Consider the following 19,333-nt stretch of genomic DNA (forward strand, 5'->3'; position numbering starts at 1 on the left):
AGGTTACGCAAGACAGACTGGCCGAAGACGGAATCTTGTCTTCCGGCTTTGTTTAAGCAATAGTGGGCTGTAAAAGTTGGGAGAGAACTCCAAGTGGCAGCCCTGCAAATGTCAGGAAGCGGCACCAATCGTAGTGTGCTACTGAAGTCGCCATGGCCCTCACAGAGTGTGCTTTAACACGGTCTTGGAGTGGAATGCCCGCTTGCTGATAGCAAAAGGATATGCAGTCTGCTAGCCAGGAGGAGAGAGTCTGCTTACCCACAGGCTTCCCCAATTTGTTAGAATGGAAAGATACAAATAATTGAGTGCTCTTCCTGTGGACAGCTGTACGGTTTAGGTAGAATGCTAGAGCCCGTTTGCAGTCAAGGGTATGCAGAGCCTGCCCACCTGGATTGGAATGGAGCCTGGGAAAGAAGGTAGGTAGTATAATGGATTGATTGAGATGAAACTCTGATACTACCTTAGGTAAGAATTTAGGGTGTGCGAAGTACCACCCGGTCTTGCAAGAGTTTAGTGTAAGGCGGATAGGTAACTAGGGCCTGCAACTCACCAACTCTGCGAGTCGAAGTGATTGCCAGAAGGAAAATCACTTTCCATGTGAGAAAGCGAAGTTCACAGGATTGGAGAGGCTCAAATGGTGGTTTCATGAGCCGACCCAGTTGAGGTCCTAAGAAGGGGCCGGAGGACGCAGTGGAGGCTTGAGGTGTTGCAAGCCCTTCAAGAAGTGTGTTACAAGGGGTTGCACTGAGATAGGGACATCCCCGATACCTTTATGGAAGGCGGCTACCACACTGACATGCATTCTAATGGAGGAAGCTTTGAGACCTGACTCTGACAAGTACCAGAGATAGTCTAGAAACTTCGGGATGGGACAGGTAAAAGGATCAAGGGCCTGAGAAGAGCACCATGATGTGAACCTGTTCCATTTGTAGGAATACGATTTTCTCGTGGAAGGCTTCCGTGAAGCAATCAAGACACGGGAGACTGGATCAGAAAGGTTAAGCGGCTGAAGGATTAACCTTTCAACATCCATGCTGTCAGGGACAAGGCATGAAGATTGTCGTTTTGTTATTAGAAGCGGGTCTGTTCCCAGAGGAATGTGCCTGCGAATGGAAAGATCCTGAAGGACTGGAAACCACACTTGGCGGGGCCAGTGGGGTGCTATCAGGATCATGGTTCCCTTGTCCTGACGTAACTTCACGAGAGTCTTCGAGAGAAGTGGAAGTGGAGGGAATGCGTATAGGAGAGCAGTTGACCACAATAGGGAGACCGTGTCTATTGGTGGATAATGTTGGCTGCGATTGAGAGAGCAGAAATTGTCTACTTTGCGATTCTGGGGTGACGCAAAGAGATCTATGTGAGGATGACCCCATTGTAGGAAGATGGAGTTCGCAACTAAGGGGTTCAGAGACCACTCATGCGGTTGAAAGTTGCGACAACCTATCTGCCAACACGTTGTCCACTCCCGGGAAGTAGGTGGCCCTGAGGTACATTGAGTGGGAGAGGGCCTCCGCCCATATCTGTGCAGCTTCCTGACACAGAAGGTAGGATCCCGTCCCTCCCTGCTTGTGATCAGGATGATTTGATTGGATAGGCAATCCTGAAATACTCAGAGCGTATCTTATTGCTCGAAGCTCCAGGAAATTTATTTGGTGTTTGGCTTCCTCTGAAGACCAGGAACCTTGTGTCTGGAGATCGGCCACATGGGCTCCCCACCCGAAGTTGGAAGCATCGGTGGTTAGAGTTATTTGAGGGTTTGGCGCCTGAAAGGGCAAGACCTGTAGAAGATTGATGTGGTTCGTCCACCAGGCGAGAGACAGACGGAGTGAGTCAGTGACATGGCCAATGGTCGACGGGCTGAAGGGATTGTGCCCATTGCGACCTTAGAGTCCACTGCATAACTCTCTTGGCAAGATGGGCCATTGGTGTGACCTGAACTGAGGACGCCATGTGTCCTAGAAGGATGAGAAAATGATGCACAGTCGTCAAGTGTTGAGACTGCAGCTGTTGTGCCAGAGACACGAGAGTGAGGGCTCGTTGTCGAGGCAGGAAAGCCTTTGCCTGTAAGGTGTCCAAGTCTGCCCCAATGAACGATAAGGTTTGAGATGGGACCAAGGAGGATTTGTCGTAATTGACGAGAAATCCGAGTGAAGTGAGAGTGTGTAAGGTGAGATGTAGGGAGGATAAAGCGGCTTGCTGAGCCGGAGCCCTGATTAACCAGTCGTCCAGATAGGGGTAGACGTGGACACCTTGAATCCTGAGGAAGGCGACAACTACGACGAGGCATTTTGTAAACACTCGCGGTTCAGATGCTAGGCCGAATGGAAGCACTCGGTATTGATAGTGCTCGTGGCCTACGAGGAATCTCAGGAATTTGCGATGAGATGGAGTTATCACAATATGCGTGTATGTGTCCTGAAGGTCAAGAGAGCAGAGCCAGTCTCCTCTTTAAGAAGAGAGGAAGCAGGGAGCCCAAGGTTACCATCTTGAACTTTTCTCTCTGGAGGTACTTGAGGGCTCGTAAATCCAGAATTGGTCGAATGCCTCCCAATCTTTTGGGGATTAGAAAGTACCGGGAATAGAATCCGAGGCCTTGCTGATGCGATGGTACTGGTTCTATTGCTTTGGACTGGAGTAGGAGGGACGCCTCCTGTTCCAGGAGCAATGAATGGTCGGATGTTCTCCACGTCAGAGGTGGGGAATCCGGTGGGATGGAGAGAAAGTTGAGATGATAGCCTTGAGCAATGATTGTTAGGACCCAGTGGTCAGGGGTGATGGATTGCCATATGTTGTTGAAATGGCACAAGCGGCCTCCCACTGGGACATCTGGTAATGGAACCTGGCTGCTGCTCTCTATGTGAAAGTCAAAAACCAGAAGCAGAGCCCAGTTGGGGAGCTGTCTGTGGCTTTTGCTTTCGAGTTTGACGAGACTGTGATTTGAGGAATGGTCTCGCAGAGCGGCATCTAGCTGTTGGCGGGTAGGACTTCTTTGGTCTATAAAAAGACTTTTTAGAGTCCTTCCGGAAAGGCTGTTTAGAAGGATAATCCGAAGGGAACAGAGCTGTCAGAGTCTCATGATGGTCCTTTAGTTCAGCTACTGTCTTTTGAATCTGCTCGCCAAAAAGATTGTCTCCAATGCAGGGGAGGTCGGACAGCCGCTCTTGCACTTCTGGACAAAGGTCGGAAGACTTAAGCCAAGCCCATCGTCTTGCTGAAATAGCTGCTGCAGAAACTCTGGTTGCAGTGTCAAAGATATCGTAACATGATCTAATCTCATGTTTGCCTGCCTCCAAACCCTTATTAAGTAGGGTGTGGAACTTATCTGGAAGTGATTGAGGCATGGAGGTTGTCAGGTCTTGGTTGCTTAAAAATGACTATTATATTGGGTCATATATAGTTGGTAAGCAGCAATTCGGAGGATCAGCATTGATCCTTGAAAGACTGCGATCTATGGTATCCAAAAACTTCTGTTCCTTGCCAGGGGGAAAGCAAGTATGAGTTTTGGACCTTTTTGCTTTCTTTTGCGCAGATGCAACCACCACAGATTGGTGATCCAATTGAGGCTTTTGAAAACCTGGAGCTGACTGTACCAAGTAGGTAGAGTCAGTTTTTCTGTGGACTGGTGCAACGGAGCCAGGATGTTCCCAGTTCTTTTAGAGAAGGTCAAGAAAAACTTGATGGCTGGGGATGGAGGTGATTTCCTTGGCGCATCCAGGAATTGAAGCAACTCCATCATCTGATGTCTGTCGTCCTGTTCCGTTAGTAACTGGAAGGGGACCAATTCAGACATGTCCTTCAAAGTTTATGAAAGAAAGGTCCTCTGGAGGAGAACGCTTTCTACTGTCAGTAGGTGAAGGTGGCGAGGGTAAAATCGGTGTCTGGTGAAGCTTCATCGGTCCAAGTATCATAAGGATCCACACCTGTGTCTCTAGGGACTGTAGAGGGACGGGGTAGTTTGATACCTGAAGGCCCCGATTTAGGCTCCTAAGGCATAACATGAGGCACGGATGAAGGCAATGAAGGTCCTGGCGCAGGCATCGAGGGCATCAGTGGATGGTTCGATGGCGCCGATGGGGTCATCGATATCAATCTCGATGGCTGAGGCAGTACTCCCGAAGGAGGGATGCGGAACGATGCTTCTTCTCCTGATGATAAAGTCAACGGGGAGGGTACCGGAGCCATCGGTGATCCGGGATCTAACGGTGGAAAAGCTGCAATAAGCGCTTCCATCCTCGAGAGCAGCGGTGCCAATGCTGCTGGAATCGGGTTGGTGCTCGGTTCCACTATCGGTACATTGCCTTGTCGATGGCCTCCTGAACCATCCGGTCCAATTCTTCTCGGAGACCTGGAGCAAGAAGCCCCGGCTCCAGAATAGAAGGCGGCAGAGGCATAGCCAGAGGGACCACCGTTAAAGGCGGAGTTGCGGCTCCCAATGCCCTGTCTGGTGAAGATTGCCGCTGTGACCCTGTCGCCGAAAAGGTCGGTGCCTTTTCTGGACGGGGTTTCTTCGGCGATGGCTCGGTTGATGGCTTCGATGCCTCAATGGTCCGAGACCTTTCAGTGCCGATGGCGATGTTTCTCCTTACGATCCCCTCAGTCCTGAGGGGGAGAAGACTGTGTCGAAGGCCGGTCTCTGGTCTGTGGACGATGCTGGCGCGACTGTGACGGTTCAGATGACATCGATGCAATGGATGGAGTCGAGGTTTGAGCACGGAAGAGAAGTCCCATCTTCTCCATTCTGGCCTTGTGACCTTTTGGTGTCATTAGGGCACATTTGGTGCAGGTCAAGACATCGTGCTCTCGTCCAAGACACATTACACAGACTTTATGCAGGTCTACGAGTACAGTCCGGACACTGACGGAACCCCGACGCCATGACCATAGAAAAAAATTGAGCCGCGGTACGGTCGACGGCCAGTAGGCTGCGAGGGCCAAACTCGACAGTAATCAACGGAAAACGGGTAAAAACTTACCGGAGTACTGCGGACTGAAAAAAGTTAACGGAGGGACCCCTGTGGAGCAATTTAACTTTAAATAATTCCGTGAGGAAAATTCCTGTCAGGAATACTTGCAGAGCTCCTTAACCGCATGGCAACTGCTGCACGGAAAAAAGAAGACTGAAGAGGGACCCCTGCTGGCTGCAGGGTTAGTGCCATGCTGGGCATGCCCAGTAGGGGCCAGTCAAAGTTCTAGAAACTTTGACAAAGTGTTCCGTGATTGGGCTCCATCCTGTGATGTCACCCATATGTGAGGACTACCATCCTGCTTGTCCTGTGAGAAACTCATCTGTGGACTTAAAGCGAGAGTCCATCCATGCAAGGTGTCAAGCCACCTGGTAACAACCAGCAGGAGGTGCTCCCTTTTCTCCCAAAGATAGCCTAGGTCCCTCTTTTGCAGTAATACCCTCTCCAATGGGGATACAGTGTAAAGTTCCTTCTACCTTAACAGTCCCAGACATCAGCATATTAATAGGTGCCGTGGGACTCAACTGGGGTTCCTCCTCCAGGGGTGCAGTTGGGACTAAATGTGAATACCCCACTGCAGTAACTGTTTCCTCTAAAGGTGATGGCTTTGTACTCTGCATTAAACACTGTCGAGCATACTGGGGGGGTCAGTAACAACAGTGTACAGGGGTGGGGATTGATTAGACTCAAGTTCTTTTTCCAAATATACCAGAGTCATAACAAACCAACTATGAACCTTAACATGATCAGCTAATTATTTTTTAGAGATTTGGTATTCATTTTACTATATCTGTTCTCCAAAAAAAAGTCATCAACTGCAAAAGCAAGGTGGATCAAAGGAGCCATCTACTGGCCACAAGAGAGAAGTGTCCTCCTTAGCCCAAGCCACCCATTTAGAATGGCAAAGTCTAATTTCTCATCTGGCTTGTGCAAAGAGATAACACGTTCAAACGGACTTATCGAATTGACCTCTATAGCATCTTTTGTACCTCTAAATTCTGGTCAGGAAAGTTAAGACATAACAACAATTTACCAATGGGTAAATATAATAAAATTTGATAACTCTCCCTTATAAGAAGGAGAGTATGTTCTTACCTGGACGAATATCACACTGAGCTTACTTCTGGTGTTTAACTCCGTTGCAGTGAATGACAACTGTAGGGCTTCAAGCAATGTGACAGACAGCCTGCTTAAACAAAAAAACAATGAAGCTACCCCGGGCAGCTTACCTTCTGTAGTGGCCCCCTCTCCTTTGAAGGAACCAACCCAAAGATTTAACAATTATACTCGTGATGAAGTCCCAGCCGAACTGCCTATCCGAGTCTTAGGCAACTTCTCTCGAGACGACGTCCCTGAGACGTTCCAATCCGAGTGCTCACGCTATGCGTCTGGTCTATCTGGCCGAGCTCAAGTCCCTGTAGAAGTCTGGTCTTTTCGGTCAGGGAGATTCAAATTACAGCTGCAGGCGAACATCCCATCAAGCCAGCCTCTGCTACCAAAATGGGTGACTCATGAGAAAAGACTGCAGATGTAACCTGATACCAGACTTTCAGATCGATCCAGTAAAATGCGGCCATGTTTACCCCACTGCTAACTTGCATTCTACTCACTTTACGGCTGTGTTAGCCCTTCCTGCGATACACTATCCCCTTTAACCTACTCCTACCTTGTCCTAAAATCCCTGGGCAACCCCTTCCACACGCGGCATGTATATTGCATGCAAACGATCAAATTAGCTATTCCCTACCATCCAGTAACACGTGCCTTCAATTATCCCTTTTTTACCCTGCCGTTTTGCCGCACGTTTAACCTGCTAACTTACCGCCTACCCCTGCGTTAGAGGCAGGGGTAAGGGTAGGTGGCAAACTTTCCCCCAGCCCCCGCTCTCCTGCCCTGGCCGCGTCCATGGGTGCTGGTCTCCGGGGCAGCCCCAGTCCTCTCCCCTCCTCCCGAAGCAACAAAAGCAAAAAAAAAATAAAAATAAAAAAAAAAGTTGGGAGAGAGGACGGGCAAACCTACGCTCCGGATGGCCAGTCCCTCACCCCTCCTCCCGAGGCAAGGCGCGAAAAGCAGCCTTGCTCCAGGAGAAGGGGAGAGAGGACTGGCAGTGTGAAGCGACCAAGCGACTTACTTTTTTTTGCAGCCCTCCGGAGGAGACTGCCATCAGCAGAAACGGATCGCAGCTCCCCTCCCCTGCCCTGCCTCCCGGCGAAGATGGACGCCTGCACGGGGGAAAGCGGCCCCTGTGCGTGCAATTGGCCGCTCAAGACGTGACGTCACACGCCGTGACGCCAAACGTCGTGGCGTCACATCTTGAGCGGCCAATTGCATGCACAGGGGCCGCTTTTCCCCGTGCAGGCGTCCATCTTCGCCGGGAGCAGCGATCCATTTCTGCTGATGGCCGTCTCCTCCAGAGGGCTGCAAAAAAAAGTAAGTCGCTTGGTCGCTTCACACTGCCAGTCCTCTCTCCCCTCCTCCCGGAGCAAGGCTGCTTTTCGCGCCTTGCCTCGGGAGGAGGGGAGAGGGACTGGCCATCCTGAGCGTAGGATTGCCCCTCCTCTCTCCCCTCGCTCTTGCTACTTTTTTTTCGCTTTACACTGCCAGTCCTCTCTCCCCTCCTCCCGGAGCAAGGCTGCTTTCGCGCCTTGCTTCGGGAGGAGGGGAGAGGGCTGACAATCACCCGCCCGCCGGCTCCCGCCTCTGACAGCACGTCCGCCCACTGACTCCCGCCTCGATGACAGCCCGCCGGCTACCACCTCGATGAACTCGCTCCCACCTCGAACGCGCGCCCGCCGGCTCCCACCAGTAAGTTAACTTTTTTTTACACTTTTGTTTTAATTTTCGCCTGCGCCTTGCTTCGGGAGGGGGGGAACCATCCACTTCCTGGTACCTGTCATTTCAAATGTCAGTTGAAATGACTGGTACCAGCGCACCCAGGATACTGTATAGGCGCTGTATTAAGCGCCTATACAGTAAAATGGGTTGCGCGGGCCTAACCCTTCGCAGACGCGGCTTGCATTTGCAAGCAATTTAAATAAGAGTATCGAGCGGTATGTGAGCAGGACTGTGCGTGCGGGGAACGAGGGTGCGCCCGGCACTGCCGCACTCTAACATGGCCTTGCTGTATCGACCTGTATATTAGAGAAAGAGAAAGACAAAGACAAAAAGGGAGGGGGAGGAACAAACGATTTTGTTCCTCAGAGTAACAGGTTTACAACAATCGTGTTAATACCTAGCTACTCAGCTCGTCCAGCAGTGTACATAGCATTATATACCCTTCATACTGACCAATCAGAGCATATTCAGAGTGTTTTTAGATAAGTGCAGTACATTTGATTTGAGTATGTATTAGACCAATCAGCTAATGGGTCTGGGGTGTCGGCTCATTGCATTCCAGCATGTAGTCAGGGTCCTCTGCTTTCTGTGTCTAAAAACTAGTATTCAGGAATACAGAAGAAAGAGGGTCCTCAGAAAGTCAGTGCATAATACTACATACAGTATTGATGGCCCTTCCACTAGAGACCTTTTCGGCGATGGTTCTAATGGCATCGATGGAGTTCCCGGAATCAATGCGACATCAGGCATCGACGTCCGTCGATGACTATGGCGATGCTTCTCATGATATTCAGTGCTCTTTCTCAAGCCCCGATGCAGATTTTACAGATGACTGGGATGGAGTCTGTGATAATTGGTCACCAGAGCCGACAGGGCGACATTTTCGGACTACTAACTTTTTGACCGCTCCAGCCGGAGATGACTGAGTCAATGTCGACATCGATGGAATTAGTTGAATATGGAAGAGATGTTCCAGCTTCTCTTAATGGGCTCGCCTGCCCTTGCCGTCATTTTGGCACATTGTAGACAGGAGGAAACGTCATGAGATTCACCCAAGCACAGCACACACTCGACATGCGGGTCGGTGATACAATGCGAGGGCAGTTCAGGCATTTTTTAAAAACCCGTTGCCATTATGAAGGCCGGACAGCCATCAACAACCTTCTGACAGAAAAAAAAAAAATCTGTTTAACCAGGAAAAAACAAGTACTCACTGGCCAGTTGAGACAGGGAGACCCCTATGAAGAGGTGAATTGAGAAATTTTTAACTTTCTCCAAATACTTGTGTGAGAACACTCACACAGGGCTCCTTCACCACAATGCTAACTGCAGCACGGAAAAATGAAGACTGAAGTGAGACCCTGTGGCTCGAGGGATCATGGCATGCTTAGTGGGCTCAGTGTGCCAGTCAAAGTTTCTAGAAACTTTGACAAAGTTTTCCATGATAGGGCTCCGTCCAGTGATGTCACCCGTATGTGAGGACTATCATCCTGCTTGTCCTGGGATACATTTACAATCCTTATCTAACACACTCATCTTCAGGGATTTGTTATATACACACACCAATGATATACAATTGTTTCTGCCTTGTGTACTAACAGGTCTCCTCCTCAGGATTTGTTTTCCAATTGTTCTCTCATAAACCATTGACTAGTGCAGAGCTTTCCAAAGTGTGTGTCGCAACACTTTGGTGTGTCGCCTGAGGTGTGCCGGTGTGTCGCGCAAGCCCGGTGCACGTGACACACCGGCAAGTGGGAGCCAACGCGGCCGCCGGTGGAGCTCATCCCACTGGCGGCTGAGCAGCGAAGAATCGTTGTGCTGTGTGCCGCGGACACACAGCCGGAAGATCGGTAAGGCCGTGGTGAGTTCACGTCACCACGGCCCGAAGAAAAAGGGCACGTCTAAACGTGCAGGTGCTCCGCCTCCTTCCTGCCCACGCGGCCCCGGAAGAAAAATGTTGTCGGAGCCGCACGGGCAGGAAGGAGATGAAGCAGCTGCGTGCAGAAGAGGAGCCGCGTTGTTGCAGCGGGTGAGAAGAGGCCCGGTAGCAGGTCCCCACCGCGGATCGGATCGGCCCAAGAAGATCAGGGCCGCTGCAGAGCCGATCCTGCAGCAACCCGTGAAGAGGAGGCCCAGAGGTAAGAGAGAGGCTGAGGGCCCGTAGAGTGTGTGTATTAGCTGAGTTGAGAGATTGGGTGCCTGTATGAGCTGAGCTGAGTTGAGAGATTGTGTGCCTGTATGAGCTGAATTGAGAGATTGTGTGCGTGTATGAGATGAGTTGAGAGATTGTGTGCGTGTATGAGATGAGTTGAGAGATTGGGTGCCTGTGTGAGTTGAGAGATTGGGTGCCTGTGTGAGTTGAGAGATTGGGTGCCTGTGTGAGTTGAGAGATTGGGTGTGGGAGTGAAGATCTCAATGTTTGCAGAGACAGCATGTGAGAGCCTGTGTGTGTGTGAGAGAGATAGCATGTGACAGTGAGAGCCTGTGCTTGAGCAAGACAGCATGTGGGAGTGAGAGAGCCTGGGTGTGTGAGAGTCAGACAGCATGTGCAAGAGAGAGACTGTGTATGAATGATTGTATGAGAGAGAGAGCATGTGAGAGTGAGAGCCTGTGTGTGTGTGTGTGTGTGTGTGTGTGTGTGTGTGTGTGTGTGTGTGTGTGTGTGTGAGAGAGAAAGCATGTGAGAATGAGAACCTGACTGTATGTTTGAGGGAAGAAGATAGATGGAGAGAAAAGAAATAGAAAAAAAGACAATATGAAATGAATTGGCAAAAAAATAAGAAAGGGGAGATGGAACAAAAAAGCCTGGGACCAACCAATTAGAAAACTAAGATCAGACAGCAAAGGTAAAAAAAAAAAAAAGAAATAAATTACTTTTTACTGATTGGCACATGTAATCTTTGTTAATGTCAAGAGTAGCACTTTCTCTATGCGGATCTCACAATGTACGAGATCAACATGGAGGAACTGGAAACCCACAGGGCCTGCACAGAGGAGGCAGCAGAATGGGCTTCAGTGCCAATAGCAGCAATCAGCGCCTCCCCAATAGCCATGCGGCATCAGTGGCAGCAGAGGAATGAGAGAGGCTCCGAGGTTGCTGGCAAAAGAAAGAGAGGGGTCTGCCTTTAGTGTGTGCATGTGTATGAATGGGTGCCTGCCTGGGGGTGTATGTGTGTGAATGGATGGGTGCCTGCCTGGGGGATGGTGAGGGAGTGGTGTGAAAATGAATGGGAGCCTGCCTGGGGGGTCAGTTTTAGTGTGTGAGAATGACTGGGAGCTTGCCTGGGTGTGTGTGTTTGTGTGTATGTGAGGGAGCCAGAGAGAGTGTGTATGAGAAAATCCAGGGGAGTAAGAGTTTGTGTGTGGGGTGTGTGTGGAGGGGGAGAGAGTGTCTTAGAGCCTGAGAGTGTGTAGGTGTCTGTGAGAGCGAGAGGTTATGGTGGTTATAAGAGCATGAATGTGTATGTATGTGACAGTATGTGTGAGAGAGAATGGACATGTGAGTCTGTGTGAGAGGATAACCTCTGGGAAATTGTAAAAAAAAGTATATGATTTTAATTAATAGAAATTCTATTTATCAGTAGTTTTAAAATATTCTTTTATTAGTATGGTTTTACTATTATAACTGATGCTTTATGTTTCTTGATTTTGTTTGTTTTATGAGGAATGGTGGTTCTGTTTTTTCCATTGTTAATACACAGAGTCTGGCTTCTTGGAGTTTCCATTTCAGTTTTTGTCTAATTTGTGCTCCTTTATTTTGTATTCTGTATTTGGTGAGGGTCTGTCTCTGCTCTGTGTGTGTGACCATGATGAGAGATTCTGCTAGCATAGGGATCTATAGCAATCAGGTTTGTTTTGTTTCCTCAATAGGTGGTGTATTGGTATTCTAGGACCCAGTGTAATATTTACCCATGCTTTTTCACAGGTAGGGTTATTGTTGTTTGAGTCCTTGGTGTTATTACTGTTATGTTACAATGGGATTGCAGTATAAATTTTGAGTGTCTTTTTTGCGAGGTTTTATTTTAGTTCACAATGTGCCTGGCAGTGGAAGGTGTTTGTGCTGCTGTTACTGTGAGGTGACACCAGCATTTGAAAATATCTTTTAGTATGATGAGCTGTAAGGGAAACATTCAAGCTCCATTGTTTGGGGGAATTTCAGTGGATGCACAGTTACAGAACTGGAGGTGCAGGATTTATATTGACATTCTGTCCCTTCCTATATATTCCAGATTTCACTCTCATAGCCATATAGAATTAGTTGAATGAGGCTATCAAATAATTATATAGTGTGAAACTGGCCAGCTTTTTAAAATTATGCAGACGACCCTTTGGACTTTTTTATTAACACCAAATATTCAAAAGCTGTGTTCATTCCATCAAGCTCATATATCTCATTAAAGAGGTAAATTGAATAACACAATAACTTTGTTTTATTATTGTTACTCATAAATTATAACAATAACATTAATCTTGGAATATTATATATTTTTAATATAAACGAAAGGTTTTCACAAGATATGTTGTGTTGTGAAACATTTTATTATGTATATATTTAAGGAAACATACATAAACTGTCGAAATACATTTCGTTCATTTAACTTTTAACCTCCGGTTTGCTTGTAGACTAATTACTGTGTCCCGAAATTATGTTTGTCTAAAAAGTGTGTCACCAACATGAAAAGTTTGGAAAGCTCTGGACTAGTGTCAAATTTATCATGAATTTACAAAAAACTAATTCTGTAGCTCAGATCCTTGTCTGAAAATATGACCCAATTAACCTTGGGGTATGTGACATTATCAATTTCAGAAGCCCATAATCCAGGAATCTCTCAACTCAAAGTTTGTTTTAAAAATCACAGGTTAAAGTGACTAGCTGCTAAAGCATTTAAATTACAAATGATACTACCATTAAAATATCTAATTGATCAGAATGATTTCAGAACAGTTGTGCAAGCTATACTATTAAACTATTGCAAGTTACTATATTTAGACTTACTAAGGTATGTATATAAAGCGTTCAACCAGAACAAAATGCAGTGAGGATCCTTACCAGTTCCCATATTAGTAAAAAGATTAAGCCTAAAAAGATCTGTACTGGCTGCTAGTTCATCTGAGAACACAGTTTAAGATACTTACAATGGTTTATAAAATGTCTAGTGAAGAAACACTGCTTAACTAATTAGCCCTATATGATCCACTCTTGTTCACTGCAGTCTTTTACTAGCAATTTACTTGTAGTTCTCTTTTTTTTAAATTAGAAATTACAAGAAACAAGGACCCGGGCTCTCTCAAAAGCTGGGCCTACACTTTGGAATTAACTACCCTGTGTAATAAATGATGAGAATAATTTGCTTCTTAAAGTTAAAACCTGTTTTATTTACACAGGAATATTTGTTATGCTGTATTATGTTAGATATTTAGTAAAGGAAACCAATTCCAATTTTAAATTTAGTAGTATATTATGTTCTTGAGCTAAATTTTATTTAATTTTGAGTGTTTACGTTGTGAATGATTTTATCTGGAAATAGCACAATAGAAGAATAAAATTGTGTTATGCAAGTATTAAGTAGCACAAAAGTACACCAGCCATTATTAAAACACATACTAATATAGTTCTCTTTGCTTTATGGTTCTACTGGGCTAATCGATGCCCATGCGTTCCATTTTTCCCTCATGTACAGATTAGTATACAGTACATAAAGAAAGAACAGCTCTCAAAACCAAAAGTCTTTGCTTATGTATTTCTTCCATTTAATAGAATTTAATTGGAAATGTTTATTTATATTTGTATTGACATAAGCCAAAAACAATACCTAAATGTAGAGAGTCCAGAAGTTTACAACATGTAGGGTCTTTCATTTTAAGTTTAAAGCAATTTTTTCCCTAAACAAAATACTGGATTGTATAATTATTCAGATCCTCTTTACTGATTTTTACCCTGATTTTCTAACAGTTTTGCAGAATTCATGACTGGTCCAGGTTTCAAAGTTGCTTCCGCATCATCCACCCATACACTCCTGCATTATTCCCAGTCCTCATTCCCTCCCCTTCCTCCCCCAAAGACAACACAGGAGAAGAGGCTGAGCACCACTTCATACTTTTTCACCAAAATAAACGCAGGTATTTGCAGAGAAAAGAGGCTTTGTACTGATTTTCTCCAGTTTTTAATTGTTGTAACACTGAATTTTCTGATCAAAATAAAACTAAAAATGAAAATAAGGAGCCATATTAAACTTGTTACAGAATGGTATAGGGTAAGAAAGAATTTTAATCAAGATTCATTAATTGTACATTCAGTTGACAGTTAACACTACTAGGATCATCAAAAACAGCCTTTTCCTGCTTTATTACTTATTCCTACTCCCAAAAGCTAAAAAAAAAAATCCCTAAGTTTTTTCACTTTGCATCAAAGTTGCACACCATGTAAACTGGCACCAATGCAAAGTACGGAGATAAATATAAAGTGTGGTAACTTACTCATTAAAATTTATGAGCAAAATGGCATGCCTATTACAATTATTAAATTCTAAAGTAATGTCACATTAAACCAAAGCTTGGGATCAAAAAGTTCTCATCCCATACTACAATACTGTTTTCTAATAATTAAATCAAATGTAATTTTGTAATATGATCTTTTGCAGATCAAAGCAGGACACAAATTCTAAGGTTATAATATGGAGGGATAATCACTGAAACTTGCAGTGACTTAACACTCATGCAAATAACTGCAAAAGAAAATTATATACTTATATTACTATGTTACAAAATATCTCAGATACAGTGGTACTCAACCTCTCATTCAGTGAGCTGAGTTTCAAAATTATATTCAATGATTAGTTTTTAAAACTAAGTATTAGCTACATTTTCTATGCAAAAGATTTATAGGTTGAGTATCACTGATTCAGAGACTTTAGCAAGTGCAATAATTAACAGTATATACAATCTCCAACAGGTACTACTTTAAAATGTGCACTAGAAACTCTAAATCTGACTCTTTGGGGATGGCAGAAACCGAGGCTAGAGTTTGAGAAAAAGAAAAATGAATGGTAGAACTGGGGAAGTTAAGCCTATTTATGCATCTAGGGCATAATGGAGATTGCTAGGTACCAAATTCAGTGCTAATGTAACAATGCACACTCAAATTAAGAGCAGCACAGATTCTGTCAGTTTTACCATTAGCCAGAATTTACAAGGTAAATGGCTAAGTGAGATTACTTGAATTATTTCCACTGTATATTAAGGAAAAGCTGGCATGGGAGGAAGGCATGGCTTTTCAATTCTTAACTGAAAGTATACACAAAGTAACTTCACTTAGTATACACTTTTAATGCACATAAAAAATGGTTCATCTTACAAATTGCTTTGCAATCCAAATGTACAATAGCTTGGAAAAAAAACTTTAGAAAAAAAATGAATGTAAAAAGACTGCTTAAAACAACTGAAACAGGAAGTTTCTGCTCTGGGTAGATTCTACAGTTTTCTTACTGCATCATCAATGTCAGAAATCTGCTCCTTCAACTGGTTCCATTGCTCAGGGTTCAAGGCAATGCCTATAAGATATTAAAAAAAAATTATATTTAAAGAATAAGACACTACACAATTTCTATCCAATGAGTATTATAGCTGTAACCCGAGAACAGCAGAAAGCACGACCAATGGCACATTGCACACACCAAAGCTGTACTCCAGCATCAGACGAGAGGATAAGAACATAAGAAATTGCCATGCTACGGTAGGTCCATCAAGCCCAGCATCTTGTTTCCAGAGGCCACAAGAACTGTCAAGTACTAGGGCACAGAGAAAGTGAAGCAGCAGGGGCTTGTAGAAGGGAAAAAAGCTCTTATACAACTGAGCCTAAATGTATCTGATCTTTAAGGGAAGATAGATGGTTAAGCGAAGCCCTATTTTTTGAAAATATTTCTGTTTGAATTCTCCTAAATATGCAGTTACCCATCCCCCCACCCCTTCCTTATAGAGGTCTATTGGGTATTACAATGGGTAGAAATTACAGTTATATTTGTTACATTATTGTAAAATGATTTTCAATGGGATGACTCGCCGGGGTCAGGGGTGGAGCGCGATAGGGGTGGGCTTGCGGGGGTGGTTTTTCAGGAGGTTTTTCCATAATTCCACCCTCCCGAGGGTATGGCTGTGGGTGGCCTACCCCCGGTCGGTCCAGATAGGGTTGGGGTGGAGAGAGGGCGAGGCAGAAAGAAGGAAAGAACAGGCAAAAGGAAAGGGAGCGGGGGAGGGAAAAGGTGTGGTAGAGAAGGTGGAGTTCAGTAGGAAGGGGAGGGGAGTATTAGCCCAGTCCACCTCAAGACTGTCAGGGTTCATCAGAAGCCCTCGTGTTGCTGGAGGGGATAGAGGGGTTAAGCGTACAGAGCGAGGATTAGGGCAGCGTAGCTTCAGGGAGGGTATGCAAGTGGCAGTAGCGCACTCAAGGAAAGTGTCAAGCCTTTTAGAGCAGAACTCCAAGGAGCTGGGGGGGGGGGTTGTCTGAGGCTGAATTGATCGCCAACATGTTGGGGCATTATGTAAGGGCCAGAGTTAATAGGGGTGATTTAGCAGGAGGGAAAAATATCCATTAGGAAGTGAGATCATAGGGGGTTGGTCGTGGGACGCAAGAGAGGAAGGGGGAGGCAAAAGGGTCCCCCACAGGTTCCGGGCAGTTAGGGGGCGATATGGGACAGGGTAGACATCAAATGGAATCAGATAAGCGAGCAAAGGGAGGGGATAAGGTCAGAGGCACAGGGAGCCAGCAGCGGCGGAATTTCTCACTGATGTTATTTCATTCTTATTGTAATGCCGTAATTCTAATTCAAAGTGGATACTTTGTAAAGTTTATGAAAAATTAATAAAGAGATAAAAAAACACACTAATCAGAGAAAGTTCTTTTTCACTCAACGCACAATTAAACTCTGGAATTTGCTGCCAGAGGATGTGGTTAGTGCAGATAGTGTAGATGTTTAAAAAAGGATTGGATAAGTTCTTGGAGAAGTCCATTACCTGCTATTAAGTAAGTTGTCTTGGAAAATGGCCACTGCAATTACTAGCATCAGTAACATGGGATCTTCTTAGTGTTTGGGTACTTGCCAGGTTCTTGTGGCCTGGATTGGCCACTGTTGGAAACAGGATGCTGGGCTTGATGGACCCTTGGTCTGACCCAGAATGGCATGTTATGTTTGTGGTGATCATTTTTCTCTTTCAATACAAGTGCAATTTTAATAAGTTCTTGTCTCTACTTATTATTAAAGCTGTGATTTTATTATAGAAACCACTGATATATAATGAACGGTTATTGCCTGTGTATATACTCTCCTGATTTTCAGGGGGGGGGGGTGCCAAGGAAAGCAGAGTTGCTTGACTGTAACAGGTGTTCTATGACAGCAGGATGTTCATCCTCACACATGGGTGACATCATCGGATAGAGCCCAGCATGGAAAACTTATGTCAAAGTTCCTGGAACTTTGACTAGGCACACTGAGCATGCCCAGCATGCCCTAATCCATGCTGGGTCCCTCCTCAGTCTTGTAACAGAATTATGATAAAAATAAAATAAACCATAGCAGAAACCCAATACCAGAGTGGCGAGTAGGTTTAGTGAGGACTAACATCCTGCTGTCCTAGGAGAACACCTGTTACAAGTAAGCAACTCTTTCTCCTATTGGTAGGACAAGCAGGATGATAGTCCTCACACATGGGTGAATCCCTATCTACAGGCTGCTCCCCAACACAAAAAGGGAACAGAGAAGCACTAACCAGGTGCCAATGGGCACAACCACCACAGTGCTGTTGGTAACAGAGGGGGAGACAGCCTGAACCCAAACAACGGGCCCTAGGTAGAGAGAGTTGGGTTCTACACCTCAAACAGGTTCCAGAAGACAGACTGGCCAAACCTGTCATGTCAGCCATCCCTATCCAGACAGTAGTATGATGCAAATTTGTGGCGAGAACTCCACATTGCAGCCTTGCAGATCTCCTCGAAAACTGCTCGCAAGTGGGCAGATGATGCCATAGATCTGATAGAATGAGCCTTAACATGATCCCCAAGATGCAGTCCAGCCTGGTATAACAGAAGGAGATGCAATCTGCTAGCCAATTGGATAGTGTCTGTTTGGCAACAGCAATTCCCAACCTATTTCTGTCAAAAGAAATAAAGTTAGGTGGACTGTATCAGCTTCTGTCCGCTCTAGATAGAAGGCTAAGGCTCTTGCATTCCAAACTGTGCAGTGCTCGGTCGCCTTCGTGCAAATGGGGTCTGGGAAAGAATGATGGCAGGACGATTGACTGGTTAAGATGGAAATTAGTCACCACCTTAGGCAGGACCTTAGGGTGTGCATGCAAGACTATACTGTCATGAAAAAACTTGGTATATAGTGGATAAGTCACTAAGACCTGGAGCACCTGACCCTACGCGCTAAAGCGACCACTACTAAAAATATAAACCTTCCAGGTCAGGTACTTCAGGGTACAGGTGCGCAGCAGTTCAAAAGGAGCTTTTATCAGCTGAACGAGCACCACGTTGAGGTTCCAAGACACAGTGGGAAGCCTTAGGGGAGGCTTCAACTGAAGATGGCCCTCATGAAGCATTCAACTATGGACTATACAAAGATGAGCATACCATCTACACCTTGGTGGTATGCTCCAACAGCACTCAGGTGAACCCTAACAGAGTTGGCTTTTAAGCCAGCCTCCACTAGGTGCAAAAGGTAGTCAAGCAGTTTGTGTGTGGAGCAGGAGAAAGGATCTAAGGCCTTTTTCTCACACCATATGGAAAACCTCCTCTACTTCAGTCCATAGGACTTCCTAGTGGAAGGTGGTTGAGAAGCTACCTAGACCAGACATCTTGAGACAGATCAAGCGGCTACAGGATCAGCCAATCAATATCCAGGCTATGAGCAACAGAGCCTGGAGGTTGGGATGCCACAGCCTGCCCTGATCCTGAGTGATGAGATCTGGGGAAGTCCCCAGACTGATGTTACCATAGAAGTGGGAACCAGACCTGTTTCGGCCAATGGGAGGCTATGAGGATCAAGGTCCCCCAGTTCTGTCAGAGCTTCAGGAGAGTCTTTACGACCTGAGGGAGAGGAGGATATGCGTATAGGAGACCCTTGCCCCAATGGCGGACATAGGCGTCTGAGGATGGCTTGCCGTCTGCCATGTACAGGGAGCAGAACCAAGTCACCTTCCTGTTGCAGAGGGAAGCGAACAAGTCCACGTACAGGTTTCCACAAAGGCAGAAGATCCAGTTCACTACCCCCTGATCGAGTGACCATTCATGGGGTCTGAAGGTGCAATTCAGTTTGCCCACGATGCCGTTCTCTGTTCCAGCCAGGTACATGGCCTGGCACACCATCCCATGGCACAGAGCCTAAGACCAGATCTCTACTGCTATCTTACACAGGAGGTACTACCCCATGCCTCCCTGCTTGACATACCACCTGGCAACTTGGCTATCTGGCTCAGGAATATTTTGTTGGACAGCCAATCCCCGAAAGCCCATAGAGTGTACCTAATCATCTGCAGCTCCA

The 19,333-nt window shown here is 45.9% G+C and overlaps 1 protein-coding gene across 3 annotated transcripts in view; it reads right to left on the reverse strand.

Moving 5' to 3' along the window:
• Positions 1-13,947: 13,947 nt before the first annotated feature.
• SUB1 (SUB1 regulator of transcription) overlaps positions 13,948-19,333 on the reverse strand; it is a 43,516-nt gene continuing 38,130 nt past the window's right edge. For all 3 annotated transcript variants that reach the window (XM_029579224.1, XM_029579232.1, XM_029579242.1), the window contains one exon: positions 13,948-15,349. In XM_029579224.1, coding sequence (XP_029435084.1) covers positions 15,270-15,349 — 80 coding nt within the window. In that variant the 3' untranslated portion in view covers positions 13,948-15,269. The remainder of the gene's footprint in view (positions 15,350-19,333) is intronic.

The sequence above is a fragment of the Rhinatrema bivittatum genome, chromosome 1, assembly GCF_901001135.1.
Source record: "Rhinatrema bivittatum chromosome 1, aRhiBiv1.1, whole genome shotgun sequence".
Taxonomy (NCBI): domain Eukaryota; kingdom Metazoa; phylum Chordata; class Amphibia; order Gymnophiona; family Rhinatrematidae; genus Rhinatrema; species Rhinatrema bivittatum.